Source organism: Lonchura striata, chromosome Z, assembly GCF_046129695.1.
Source record: "Lonchura striata isolate bLonStr1 chromosome Z, bLonStr1.mat, whole genome shotgun sequence".
In the NCBI taxonomy this organism is placed as follows: domain Eukaryota; kingdom Metazoa; phylum Chordata; class Aves; order Passeriformes; family Estrildidae; genus Lonchura; species Lonchura striata.
This window is the reverse complement of record NC_134642.1, coordinates 28,042,521-28,057,878: the sequence shown is the minus strand read 5'-3', so window position 1 is coordinate 28,057,878 and position 15,358 is coordinate 28,042,521. Positions and strand designations below refer to the sequence as shown.

The 15,358-nt window shown below is 36.2% G+C and overlaps 1 protein-coding gene across 3 annotated transcripts in view; it reads left to right on the top strand.

The window, feature by feature from the left end:
- The window catches only part of NLN (neurolysin), a 37,033-nt gene that overhangs the window by 96 nt on the left and 21,579 nt on the right, over window positions 1–15,358 (top strand). For 2 of the 3 annotated variants that reach the window (XM_077790113.1, XM_021534387.3), the window contains exons 2-3: window positions 11,770–12,026; window positions 14,257–14,405. In XM_077790113.1, the coding sequence (XP_077646239.1) occupies window positions 11,770–12,026; window positions 14,257–14,405 (406 nt within the window). Of the gene's footprint in view, window positions 1–222; window positions 512–11,769; window positions 12,027–14,256; window positions 14,406–15,358 lie in introns of those variants that run through there. The other variant, XM_031507263.2, reaches the window with a different exon arrangement.

The window sequence follows — 15,358 nt, the reverse complement described above, 5'->3', positions numbered from 1 at the left end:
CCGCGGAGCCGCGACGGGAGCGCTCTCCGGCGTGGGGTGGGTGGGTGAGAACGGGGATGTGGGTGAGGGCGGGGGGTGGCAGCGGCCGCCCGGCCCCACTGCAAGCCCGGGAAGCCCGTGAGCCGCCCGCGGCAGGCAGGAGGAGGTTCCCGGTCCTCGCTCGAGGAGCCGAGCCTGAGCCCCGGGCCGAGGGGGAGCCGCCGCGCTCCGAGGGGCCAGGCGGGCAGCGCGGCAGGAATGATGACTGCCTGCGGGGTCTATTGCCTCAGCCCTGGAGCGATTCCCGCAGCCTGCGGTCGCTGTCCTGGGCTCCGTTATGCACGGCTTCCAGGTGGGCAGGATGGGCGAGGCGAGGTCTCCTCTTGTTACTCTTTGCACTGAGTCAGAATCGCTGCAAGAGAAACTGGACAGAACACAATGGATGGAGGGATACGGCTGTGGCAGCGGGGCTCTGCAGCAGGGTGTACGTGAAACAAGACCGGCCGTGTGCTCATAGTAGCTTTATGAAAAGGTGTGTCGCTCCTACACGTTGTAGGACAGGTGAAACAGATACCAAAGTACCGTCAAAAGGTTTTAAAATAGGGGGTTACTTACTTTCTCCATAATGAACACTAGGTCTAAATGGACCCCAGAAAACCGGTGTGAAAGGCTTGTAGTCAATTCTAGGAAGACTAGACAAATAAACATAATTGCTTTTATTTTGGTCTCTCAGTTTTTCTAAAGGACTATATTTAATAGGAAGCACTGAAATAGTAGGAGGGTACGTTGTGGTAAAGAGAATGGAGCTGAATTTTAGCATGAAATGGAAAAGATGGTTGCCTCACATGGTCTTTTGAGAAATGATAGTCATGTGCTTACTGCACAAAGTGTACAGTTTTTGCCCTATTTCACAGCCTTTGTTCATTTCAAATTAAGATTGAGGGGTATTAGCAGATAGAAAATAAGAATCAGAATATTTTCTCTTCATAAGGCTCCTGCTGCTGTTGAAAATTAAGTGATTTATTTTCTGGTGCTAAATAAAGTGCACATCTATTTGCTTTTCCTAATTTACATTTACATTCCTTTTTTTTTGTACAGTAATTTTCACACTTCTTGTTGACCGTCTGTCTTACAGATTTTTCCATCAAAAAGAATGCAAGAAGGGTTTTTTGTTTTCTTTATACAAAAGGTTTGTCTTTGGTTGCAGTTTGCCTTAGGACAATGAAGATACCTCCTTCTTAAGTAAAAATCAGTAGAATGGGGAATGGTTGCTGCACTTCATTGATTGTGATTTTTTTTTTGTCAAGTCATCATTTCAGCATGCCCAAATAATTGTTTCAGTATTCTTGAGTGTGTCATAGTGACCTTTTAACTTTCAAAAGTTAAGGAGCTGGTCACAGAAATCTTGGATAGGTTCTGTCCCAGCTTCTATTTTTCTGGCGGGCATCTTAACATGAGATACAAATGACCATTCTTAGCAAGTGTCAAATATTATGTCTTACATTTAAAAAAATGATGTTAATGTCTGATTCTTTTGATTAAAATAAGCAGTTTTGCAGAAGGAGGCTTTTTCCAATTATCTTTTTTTTCCCATTCAGATTCAAAAGATTTAAAGATGCAGATTTAATGCAGTAAAACACATGGGGGAAAAAACTGGCTAGATAATTAAGCATAGAAGTCTGTTTACTTTATGAGGATATTCTTACATATGAAAAAAATAAAAGAAGACACATTGATTTAAATAATTTTAGTGTTCTAAAATTTTCTTGGGTTCTTGAATTCTGGGGTGTTTCTTTGAAAATCTTCAAAAGAAGGTTTTGAGTATGGAAATCCGTGTACATGAGTGAGACAGGTACCAGCATGCTGTACTATATACAGGTATCAATATAATGAAAGAAAGTGAAAAGAAACTCTGAACACTATCATTTGTCTTGCTGAGGAAGAAAACCAGCAAGAAACTGAGTCTGGGAAAAGGCAGAAGAAATAATGACACTGGAGGACAAAGAAATGAGAGGAACTTCCATAGTAATTTTCCTATTCCATGCTTACAACAATAATATATCTCTTTCTTTCATTGAAGTATCAGGTCCAACACCTCAGAAATGGCAAAGGCCAAACAAGACATTTGGGAAATTTTGCCTTTCCCTATGATCTGTGGACTGCATAAACTCTCATATGTATTGCAGCAGCAATTTTTTCTGTGGTCAGAAGCAACAGCTACCACCTTTCTAACCACAGCAGGCTCCTGAAGAGCCTGTTTGTCTATTAGACGGAATTTGCAGAACAAAATTATTTCCTGGACTGGGTGAGTTAAAGCTGTTGAGCTGGCAAACATTTCTGGACTTTATTTGACCCATGAAGCACCAGTTAGACCATGCTAAACAATGTTGTTAATGTATTTTGAGGACATACCTGTTGTGTCATTCTTGCTATAAAGCAAGAAATGCCTGGCTTGGAAAGATTTCTATAGAATAATTTGGGTTAGTTCAAAAGTCTAACTGTTGTTCAGCAGGAATCAGGATGAGCTGCCTTAGAAAACATGTAAGACAATATGTACATTTAGTATTATCTTTTCAGAACAGTCTAAGAATTAGGGACTTCTAACAAAAAAATGGGGTTTTTTCATGTGATCTTGTATAAAAATCTGTGATACTTTTTTGTATTGAAGATGCGTCCTAAAACTCTCTAGCTGGTTATGTTGAAAGCTGCAGATTAAAAATTGATCCTTGTTCATTCTCTCCATCCACTTTATGATCATTTAGATCTTTGAAGTACTTTCTCAGTAATTTTTCGTGTGCTTTATTCTGTGACTTTTTTTTTTCCCACTCCAAAGAATCCCAGTCTAGTTAGTATTTGTACTTTGAGTGGAGTCCACTGCTCAATGCAGCTGATTGTTTCTAAGTCTTCATTATTTCTAAGTCATCATGACTTGGTAGAACAGAAGAAGGTTTTGGCAAGTGGGAGAACAGAAGACAAGAGAGTTAAACTGTTCAGACAATCAGAAATGCACGTAGTATGCATGTGCTTCCTGCATGTGGTATAATGAATTTCTGTGTTTTGTTCTATTCCACCTTTACAAAATCCTATCATTTCTTTCCCTGCAGCTGCTTCTTTGTTGATGTTTCTGTCGAGCTGTTTTGTCTCCAGAATGATTAGATGTGTCACAACCTCTCCTGTGTATGTAAAGTCTTAAGTGTGTGACATTTATTAAGTCTTGACATTCACTTTGTTAGTGGTTTTAAACTTTTCTGTGTTCTGACGTTCTTTTTCATCTCTTTGTAGCTGCCTTTAGTACACTGCATTGTCATGAGTAACTAATCATTAGTAAATTTTGTGACTTCATTGATCCCAGCTTTTTGTAGATGATGTCTAAAGACATGAAAGAATACTGAACCCTGCATGGAACCTTCCAGCATTCCACAGGTCATATAGTTCCATTCAGAAAAATAAGCAGCCATTTTTAACAGCCTAATTTTTATAACCATTTACCTGCAAGAAGATCTACCTTCTCTTCCCACAACAACATAGTTTCTTTGGGACCTTTTGGTCAATAATCTGTGGAAATAAAATAGATTATATTAACTGAACTATAGATTTTTGAGTCTAAAGTTTTCTCAGTAGAGGAGACTTTTTCAGTAAATGTTATGTGTGTTTAGATTAGAGAAGGTGAGGTGAGAATGGTGGTGATTTTACTTGTTTCTGAGCAAAATATTACTGGACACATTAGTTTTTCATACTGTCTCTAACAGACATTTTTTATTTCTTTGGTGGGAAATTAAAAAAGCAAAGGTCTTTGCTGTATTAATTGTGGTGGAACAATATTTCACATAACCTGTAACAAGCCTGCGAAGCACAGTGTTACTAAGCCATTTTCCACTCAAAAGCCAGAGAGGAAGGCAGGCCTAATTTCCTTCCCTAATTTGTGGTGTTGAGCAGGCTGTTTGGGATTTTGCAAGCACTGAAATGAACATGGCATATTCACAATGCACTGTCTTCCCAAGGAGATGGGACAACTGATTTAAGATGGTAAGCAAGTAAGGTGGAGTAGGTCATCATCATCTGCTATGAAGATGCAGAGTTTTCCAACTAACTAGTGATGGCAAGGGAACATTTCTCATTGCTTTGACTGTATGAGACAAGATTACTAGTGATGGCAAGGGAACATTTCTCATTGCTTTGACTGTATGAGACAAGATTAGTGAGAAGTCAAAGCATATTTCCATGGAAGAGGCTGAACTGATTAGTACTGGGTATCAATCAGACAAAGCATTTACAAACTACCAGTATTTTTCTCTGTCCTGCAGTCCCAGCTGTTTTTCAGATGGAGTCAACAAGCTGTTTCTCATGTGTTAGCTGATTGCATTCAACTACTGAGCTATCCTGGGAGTGTATTGTTTTCACTAAACAGCCTACACTTGCTGTTTATGGCAGTCATGATAGAAATAAGATACATGCTTACGCAGCAGCACCTGAGGGAGTTGTAGGTCCTTAAATGCAGTTTTCTTCCCACTGTTTTTTTCCACAGTTTACCTGATATTAGAAACAAACAATAAGACAATCACAATTAATGCCTTGTGCCTCAGACTCTACTGTCTGTATGCAAGTGTTGGTAAGAATATTCTTTCCTGAGATGCTGCAAGCAAGTTACTTTGATGGAGGTTTGCTGTGACATCCAATGGATACAGTTCACAGAATGCTGTGAAACCTAAATTAGTAGTGCTAGTAATTTGTGGTTTGGGTTTTGGGGTATGTTGGTTTTTGTTGGTTTTTTTCATTTGGTGCACTGAATATCGGGTTTTGTTCTGTTTTTTTCCCTAGAACCATGTGTACCATAATTTTAGAGATCAGACACTGCAGGTACCATACCCTAGCATTTCTGTGCATTCCACTGCAGATTACTGTGAGAAAATCACCTCCTTATATGAAAGCAAATCAGACCAGTTTCCAAATTCCTTTTGTTTAAAGATTGTTGGAGGAGAAGGGGAGAAGAAATAAGTAAGTTGTGTCATGTTTGCATACACTGCTTTAGTTCCTACTTAAGGTCTGGGCTTTTTGTTAGCTGCCATGGAGCACCTTTTCAGTTAGTTTTCTGATGTTAATTCTACTGGAAAACCAGTAAATATTTTTTTTCAGATAGTAAGGTCATGAGCGCTGAGGGTAATGAATCTATCAATAAAGATTTTTAAATGTTTGTATGACTTTCAGGGTTTTTTTACTTGCTCATTTAGACTGGAAGTGCTAAAAGTATAATTAATGTTGACTGTCCAGTGAACTCAGTTGCAGAGAATTTCTTTTTTCTGAAAGGTGTGACAAAATTTAAGGTTTAGTGCCAAAAGCTGCCAGATTTTTTTTTTTTCTTCAAATGCAGCTTTAGAAATCAGTTATGGAACTTTATAATGGCAGTTATGGAACTTTAAATTAGGGAGTACTAAACATGCTATCCTTTTCTACAGTAAGATATGTCTGTGATAAACACAGTTATGACACAGAGCCAAATACTTTTCCAAGGAAAATTGCCCAGGAATTCAAGGCATGTATTCACAGTTCCATATACTGTTAAGAGCCAAACAGATGAGAGGACTGAGAAGTGAAATGGAAAAAGGATTTAATATGTATTTGTCTGGCAGGAAGAAGTGATGACTTGTATTGAAGTGTTATAGTTTCATTCCTTTGGCTTTGCTGAAATAATGTTGCCCTATGATTAACTTTGCGCCATTTAACTCTGCTGGTTCTGTCTTGGAATTTTTTTTTTCCATTCTTGGTATACCTTGTGCTACCCAGTTCTCTTATGTTGGTTGATTTTGTCATTGCTTTACAATTAGATATACAGTCAGTTCTTGTCTAATGTTGTACATCAAAACTGAAAGTAATATGAAAGTATATTTTAAATTCAAGCAAAAACTAAGGATCTCTAAATAATACAAATATTTTAGTCTGTTATATTTTTTATAAAGCCCATCCTGTGAAACAGGCCAACTGAAATGTGCTTTATATTAGATGCTGCTGAATTGAGATTTGGTTTTGAAATTCTTTTTAACTTCATTTTTTTTTTTTTAATTCCATTTTATGTGAGGCTTGACTGTTTACTTAAACTTTACTTAAACCATGTTTATCTGCTGTCATTTGTATATATTCGGTAGCGCTTGACTCTGACTTCCAGGGAAATGCTGATGTACGGCATGTTACTCAAGTACCAAATAGCTTATCCTGAGGCCAGCTGTCAGTTTTTATATTCCTTAGTAGGTGAGTCTGGTTTTTTGTTTTGTTTTTCATTTTGATGAGGCCGCTAGGTGGAGTTAGAACATTGAACCCCTGTGGGTATTGATTTGCAGGTATCCAGTGGGTACAGTTTTCAGATACACAGTGCTGCTTTCCACCATGCAGCACTGCTTCTCCTGCAACCTCGAAGATCAGGAAGTATTGTTTAGCTAAGATATGCTGTTTCAAAAAATAGAAACATCAAAATGTTTCTCTTGATTTTGAGTTCCAGCATTTTTCATACTTTATGTTACTGAAAAAGATGTTCATGGCATTAATTGTGATTTACAAATATGCTCTTACTTATATCCATAAGAATGTCCTCTGAAGGTATACATAAGGTCCAGCAAGAAAAACTTAATTGTATGTATTTGTATTAGAGTATTTAAGAACTCATTGACTAAATTATCTGAATCTTTGCTCTCTCACACACATACAGAGCCCTCTGTCTTTCTCTCTTTTAAAATCTTGGCTCTCATTTCACTTTCTGAAGCTGTTATCTCTTCACTTCTGAAGCTGTTATTCTCTTTTGTCAGAGCAAATACAGTTTTCCTTCTTGCATGAATCCACTATACCCTGATTTTTGTGTGGCTACATGGAACTGTCAAATGTATTTGCAAGTACAATAAATTGGTCTGTATGTATTTTTCTCAGAAATATATTAGTTCATTTATTTCACTCTGTAAAATTATACTTGTCATTGTAACTAATACTGTTTAGGTGAAGATTAATTTGAAAACTGAAAGTGCCATTAAAGAGTCTTTGGTGGAATTAAAACTATCAATTTGTAATCAGACTTAAATGAGACAGCAGGCTTCAATCTTGACTGTATTATATAGTGATTCTCGGTAGTAGGAGCATGTTGGCTTCTGTCTGTATTTTCTAAAGCTGGTGCTACGCCTCCCTGCTGCTTCTTCACAGATTGTGGCTTTCTTGTTTTATTTTAATAGTGTTAATGGAACATGCCAACAGAAGGCTGCTTGGCCCATATTTCAGTCACAGAAAATGTTTCTAAGCAAAACCAGACTTACCTAAGTGTTAAATATGTTTAAGATATTGCACAAGTTAAAAATCAAGTCTGTAAATTCAATTGCAGTGTTTGTCTTTGCAGTAGTTATGTGGGCCACTGTATTGCTGTAATAGAGTATTATATAGGTTCTTCCCCTTTCTAAAAATAAATCAAATTTATAATTTCCAGAAACAGCAAGTAATCAAATTGTGGATTTATTGGTGAAAGAAATTCCCTGGCATTCTGCAATTATTGCAATCTGCAACTTAGAAGCTTTGCTTTATTCTTTAAAATCCTTTTTTAGAAGTAGCTACTAAGTTTTTAAGTGTTATTCAACACTTAAAATAACATTCTTACTGCTTTGAGATTGGCAGATTAGCTGTTTTCACAAATTATGTTTTCACCATAATTTGTGAAAACAGCTGTATCTGTAATAATCTCTGTTATAACTGAAGGACCAAAAGAAACCTTGTGTGCCTTTCCTCCTGATGTTCTCCTAAATGGATGTAGCACTGTACAAATGCATAAAATATTTCAGTCTGCCCTGTATGTCATTCCATTGACATTATTAGATGACATAGGAGTTACTCCAGAAAAAGGTCAGTGCAAGTTGATAATAGAGGCCAGTTAGATATTTACTATAAAAATGCAATATAATAAAGTTATGTTAATTTTGAAGGACCACACAGAAATGCAGGGACTGGAAGGGCATTTTGGGTGATCAATCTAGTCCTGTGCTACCTTAGGTACTTAGTACTTAGGTACTAATACATTTTATAAGCCGGTCAAGCACCATGTTATAAATAGACATGTTTTCACTTGCTGGGACTTACTGGACATCTCTTTCAGACTCTCACTGCCCTGATGCTTACAAATATCTGTTGTAGTTTTAGCTTTCATGTGTTCCTGACCAATTTGTTAGAATTTGTTCTTACACCTGTATTGCCTCTTAGCATCAAGAGCTCTTTTTACTTTAGGACGTTTAAATGGTATGCTTAATGACAGCAATTATCTTGAGAGTCTCTTTGCTAGACTAAGTTGATGATCTCATATGTGTTTCTGGCATTAGTGAAAGTTTAGGTTGCTACTGACACTTTTTGCTTTACCTATGCTTTGTTTAGGCTAACACAACTGTTTTGAAGTCACTCATGAAAAGGGTGATGAGACTGATTACCTGGTAAAAACCCCTAGATGGTTTTGGTCTACTTTATTTTTCACCTATATGCTGTCCTGGGTATTTTCTAAGTATGACTCTAGCAACAGTTATGCTGATGCCATTGATGGTACAGGGGCAGAAATGAGTAACGGAGGGAGGAGCACTGACAGAAATGTCTTAAGGCAATACTGTTGCTGGATGTGAGCCTTATACTTAACCCAGACTTGTTCAGATGCCTCTAATGTTCTAACGCCAGAGAAAACTGAATGTGATAGCTGAAACAGTTTGAACCAAACAGTTCAGGCATTAGCAACAGCCTATGCAAGGCAACATCCTTTCATCTAATTTAAACTGCATCAACATCTGATGGTTCAGTGAAAGCAGTATTTGGCTGTTTTGTAATGTTGGTGCTGTTTACCAAAAGCAAGCTTAAAATTATATTTATACCTGCTTGGTTCAGTGTTTGAAGAAAACTCTTTGCTGTTGCATCTGGTTCTTAGAATTATTAATAGAACTTATATTCCAGTTGTATATCTGGGAAGTTAAATAATCCCTCAGTTATACAATTTAATATTTTTTCTCTAATAGCATGTCAAATGTAACTGCATAGTATTTTTGAGCTTCATATTATTTTAGTTATACTCTTCTTTCATTTTTCTTTACAGTCTATTTACAATTTTTGGTCTTGGCATTGTTTCTTTGTTTTCTTTTTGAACAAAGTTATTAAAATACTGCAGTCTGATACATGGAGTTTTGGGAATTTATTTATAGTTTTATGTAGATAAATAATTCAAAACACTAAGCCATGAAAGAAATGGCCAAGATTTCACCTGTGCATATTTATTTACTTGCACAGTTCTTTATTAAGCTGATGTTAGTTTCTTAGTACAGTCTGAGTGACTGGTAGCAAGGTAGCAACATGTCTGTAAATTATTATTTGAAGAATTATGTGTAGCAACTGATTTTACATGAAATATTATATAACGGTTTTTGAAGGCCCACCTTCTCATTTGGTCAACTAGAAAAACCTGATTTTTACTGCCTTTTTTGATCTACATGAATGACTGCATCTGCCTAGCAACGGAAGCAAACAAAATATCAGCATTTCAAAACTGCACAGTTCTGTGTTTTCCTGTTTCTAATAGGTAGTCAACAAGTTGCTGGTATTTGTGGCAATAATTTATGCAGCTCTCAAATTTACAGGTATATGTCTTAATTGAACTAGCCAATACTAAGAAAATCAGGTGGCATCTTTTTTTGGTATTTAAAAATAGTATTCTCTAGTAATCTGAGACCCTACATTCCATGGAGTTCATGAACTCTGTCTGACTTTAATTATAAATAAATCTTGTTGCACAGGCTGAAATTGATGTAATATGTTGTTGCTGTGACTGTTTTAGTGTTTGTTTCGGATGGTATGCAGTTGGTCAGAGGCAGGGCTGTATTGTCTAAATTTCTAGGTGAAGATACTGAATAACTAAAGGCAATAGGTTCTCTTTAAAAATAATTAGTATCCTTCACTTGAGCATACCTTTTCTTGCTCAGGGTGTTGTTTTCCTTTGTCTCCAATTTACATTTATTTTGACTTCAGTTTGAAACACTCTGTAGTCTTTCTCATCTTCTTGGGTGTGGGTGGTGTGGTGTAGAGTTCAGATCCATGAACCTATTTCTGAGGAGTTTCCCTTTACCTCCCAAGAGATTTTACCAGACCTATGCTGGCAATGTGTGAAAAACTAGATACAGGGCAGTCCACTGAGAATCTGTTTGTGACTCAATGAAGTACTGTTGTTTAATGAGTTTGTAGATTCAGGGTAGAGTTCAGTAGATTTTGGGGATGGGAAACTAATGCTTTCTGAGAATGTTATTACTTAAGCTTTTGCTTTTATGACAGCAGCTTCATTCATCCTAAACTTCTGTCTGAAATTTAAAGTTTCAGTAGTCTAGTGGAGAAGTGACTAAAGCCCTAGCACTAGAATTCAATTGGCATCAGAGAAGAACAGAGGTGGAACAAATGTTCTCTATTCACACTTCATTTTCAAAGTCAAATGGTCAATATTCTGGACACAGATGTATGCCACCAAAGGGAAAAGTAAACAACTCACCTATATTGGAATGGAAAGATCTGAAGAATCTGTAGTAATAAAGAAAACTAAGTTTCAACATAAAGCATCAATAGAAATGTTGTCTTTTGTTTTTGTCTTGCATCAAATAATTTTGGATAGGCTATTTCTGAAGAAATTCTATTATAGAATTGGAAGATTTTGACAAAAAGTTTTGCCTTTCTTCAAAAAGAAGACATGTGTGCAGCCCATCTCAATTTGTTGGCATTTCACTCTTCTTCTTCGTTATTTTTTCAGGCGAAAATTGTCTGTCTTGTATGCATGCTCCCAGCATTGTATGCCCAAACCTCTCTGCATTTTTGTACATACCAGACAGGTTTTACAGTAAAATCAATACAGGTACAATGGCTAGTGTTAAGAGAAAAGGTTACTTTATATAAAACAATGTGAAATAAACATCCCTATATTAGCAAGATTTCTGTATTTTTTTAGTTAGTGTTGAAAATTTTAAGTTATCATTATTACCAGAATAACATATGATTTTTATTTTTTTTTAATTATATGTCTGAAATGAGAGGACAAATAGTAAGTCTCTGACAGCCAGGGATCCTCCTATGATAGTAAACACTGCAGCAAGTTTGACTACTTGATTGCAAGCTTAATTTTAAAGAAGTTGAAATATAGTTGATTAGAACTACAGCTGATAGTTATTAATACATATATCATAGTAAAGGAATGTACCTCTTCTGGTAAAAGAGTGAAACTGCCTATTTAAAATCCAGCACAACTGAAGGAATAAATTTGCAAATGAGCAACAACTAGAAGGTTTCCTCCCATACTGATTATGTGGCAGACATCCTGTATAAATATAAAATTATTTGCTATTATGAATACAATCAAGTGATGTTTATGTCTTATTTTGTGCAATTTTGCAGTTCTTGTTCTTTGTTATCTACAAATTACTATGTGGGTTTTATTTCTTACTTCAAAAATGTTAGTACTCTTATTTCTGTATAGTTCCAGTAACTGCAGTGCTGTTTTCCTTAGACGGTTGAGTCATAATTTAATTTATATGGTTTTGTCAATACCAAATTTTTTGTCCCTGTTTGCACTTAATCCTACTCTAAATGAAAAAGGTAGAAGACAGATTTATTTAAAAATTAGACTTAATTGATAAAGATAACAGCTCTGAAAAGGACTTTGTTCCTACTTCTAAAAATATTCTGATGCTGTTTTTTTTAATGTTTACTATAAACTGTCTCTTGAACTGGAATCTTGCTAATTAAAGATAATTTTCATACTTTCAGGTCCATTGGGCCTCGGCTTGTGTTGAGAATGACATTAGGAGCAGAAATTACTAGCCAGCCCAAGGCTTCTTCATACATAGCATCAGGACAAAACCTTTTGAGATGGGACCTGTCACCGGAAGAAATTAGAACAAGAACAGAAGAACTTATCAGGAGGACAAAACATGTATATGACAGCATCGGGATGCTTGAAATTGGAGAAGTAACACACGAAAATACCATACGGGCTTTGGCAGCTATAGAAGTGGAATATGCAGGTTAGTGTGTGTTTTCTGTATTTCTTTGCATAAGGCATTCCATCTGCACATAAGGAAATGTGTGCAATGTGTAGAGGCCTCCCAAGGGTCCATAATCTTTCAGGACCTCCCAGAGGCCTGCATTAGTCACCTGTTCTGGTTTTGCATGTGAAGCTCCACACAGTTACATTTCCAACCGTGTGCAGCTGCCAGGGGCACTGCAGCAGAGTAGGCTGCAGTGTATGTGGGATGCATAGTGCATTACACGTGGTAAACGGTGTTTTTTCAGCCACTGCGGAACCTGACACAAGCAAGTTGAATGGGGTAATGGAAATGTTGATAAACTGCTAAGGGAGAAAATGTGATGATGAGGAAATTTTGAATGTGCTGTTGGAAGAAGACTTCTTTACTGGTTCTTACATTTAAATTGTGGCCTGTGATGTCTTGAAGAATCCAGGGAAAGATTGGTCATGCAGTCACATCTAAATTGTTCTGAATGAATTATCAAACCATACCAATATGTGAGTGGGGTTTAATGGTCAAACACAAGTAATTCAGTTAATTTGTCAATAATTGCCAGAGGAGATAGGTAAAATACAAACTGCGTATTGGGTGTCTTTGCTGAGAAAAACCTTTCAGATGGTGGCTGCATTATTTATAAAACAGTGAGTGTAATAGATGTCAAATTCTTTTAATACTCTGAGAAAATCTACAGTAGTCACAGAGGTGCTAGAAACAGCCACCTTGGCTTGGAGCAAAATCTTTGACTAGCAAAAAAGCATAGCTGGCATCTCAAATGATTGTACTGTAATATTACTCTGGATTTCACATTACTTTAAATTGCGCATTCAGTGAATTGGCTGGAATTTATTCTGGAATACTCAGAAAGACAGTAATCTTAATTCAAAAAGCCTGTTGCCAGCTTCAGTTTTAGTTGTACCAATATACCAGTTTGGTATAATTATTGTAAATCTTTTCTCCACAAAGACTTACAGAAGGAAAATCAGTGTTTGACTCAGAAAACATTGATGATCAGCTTTTCAGCACAGCCACCAAGACTTGATGGAAGATGTACATTTTTTACTATGTACTATTGCAGTAGTGGGTCACATTTAATCTTCAAATTAATCTACAGCTAATCTTCAAAGCTGTATGTGAAATTATCATGACCTGCTATGAAACAGCCCATGGCTTATGAGAGGGGTTTATTACCACAGGAAGACTTCCATAAGAAGCTTGGAATTTAAGGCCTGTGTGTCCCTATCACATAAAGACCTACCCCAGTAACTACAACTCATTATCCAAAGAGACAGACGACAATAGACCTTAAATTACACTTGGAAGTTGCCAAAACTCAGTTTATAATTTTGAAATATCTTTGCATAAGGGCAGGAGGTGAAGGAGCAAGTTTCCAATGGACTTCAAGAATAATCACATGCCCATGGTTGCATTTCTGAATGGCTCAGAGCTTGATAAAATGACTGCACGTCACATAAAATTACAAAGCTTTAAATCAGCCTAGTATGTTGTTACTCTAAAATACACTTTTGGAAAGGTAGATGGTAGAGACATTGTAATTTGATTTTCAATTAAGCAAATTCATTTATATTTGAGGATTTCTATTCAATGCCATGATAAGATGTAGTATTCCTTTAATAGCAAAGATTTACTTAATCTCAAAAGTATATTCTAAAAAAAAATAGTATTACTCAGCTTCCAATCTCTAGAAGTTCAGAATGCACAGACAGCATCTTCCCTGTTTGCCATGTTGTTTCTCCTTAAATACAGAAGAGTGCAGTACATGGGGATTTGACACTGTGCTCATAACAATGTAAAAATAACTTCAGGACAGATGGGCATGTTTGAAAGATTCAGAGCTTCTCACTTGAAATGCTAACATGGATGCATCTGTGCCAGCTATGAAACGTCAGTCTTCACTTACATGACTTTTGGAAGATGAAGCATTCTTAATGTATTTACATACCATTCAGCTGATTTTGTTGAAGATTGTGAGATAATTAGGCTTGGGGTTTAGAAATCTTCTGTAAAATATTTATTTGTTACAATGGTGTATTTTTTTGTCCTTTCACCTGTTCAACTTTATAGTACATGTAATCACTTTATTTGCTATATGTATCAGGTTGCTTTGGATACTTTTTTCTTAGGTCTGTTATAAATGACAGAAGAGGGAAAACTCCCTATCCTTAAAGCATGTCTATGCTTCTGTGTTCATTGCCTCTTATTTAAACAGTGGAAAGAAGCATGTTGGATTTCCCCCAGCACGTCTCCCCTGACAAGGAGATACGCTTAGCAAGTACAGAAGCTGACAAAAAACTGTCAAATTTTGATGTGGAGATGAGCATGAGAGAAGACGTGTTTCAGAAGATTGTTTATTTACAGGTAAATAATAGTGTGTCTGCATAAGTGACATGTATCTAAATTTATCTAAAATTATTTGGTGTACACAATGCTTTTCAAAATAACTTTGTTTCCTCTGTGTCTGTACCACTCAAATCTTTCCAGTGGGACACTGCTATACTTCAGAAAACAGTGTATCGTGCTGTTCCTACTCTTTGCCTCTCATATATAGATCTATAAATCCTTCTCTCTCCATTGCAATAGCTTTGACTTTTGTCAGTCTTCCAAAGAACTGATACACAGAATCTAAACTAAAAGAGGGAAACCTAGCAGGAATTTGTTTTTTGTATTCTACTCGCTGAGCTTGTTCCAAGAGGGAAGAAAAGAGGCAATACAGCATTTACATTATCTTATACTACTTTTGAATTTGTGTCCAAAATTCTGCTTTATTGAAAAAGTTGAGAATTTTAAATATAAAAGTTGTATTAAGTTATGTAGGTTAATGAGAACATATAAATGGGATTGACCTCTGAAATTACCTCAGCTACAGACAATTACATTGTATTGTCTTCTTCATCTATTTCATCAGCCTCAAAATAAAACTATGTTAAAAGATGTGTTTAGTGTTGAAACAGTTTCAATCTTTTTTGTGTTTCTGTTTAGCTTCACTTTTAATTGAGTACTTATAGGTATCTCATTCTTCGCTTATGCTGTTTATTTTGTAGCTCACAGAAAGAACATTTGGTTATATTATTGGTTATATCAGAAAGAATATTTGATTTTGTTCCAATATGTCTGATGACATTTAGTAATAATTTTCTTAAAAGTGCAATATACGGATAATGCAAGGAAGCTATCTAATGTGATAACAAAAAAATATGTTTTTCTCTGTTTTATATATAATTTTTTCCTCTCAACTCCACTGATTTTTAATATTCTTGTAATGCTCATAAGATACTGGAGCCCTATTTCTTTGAGTCACCATATGTGGTTTT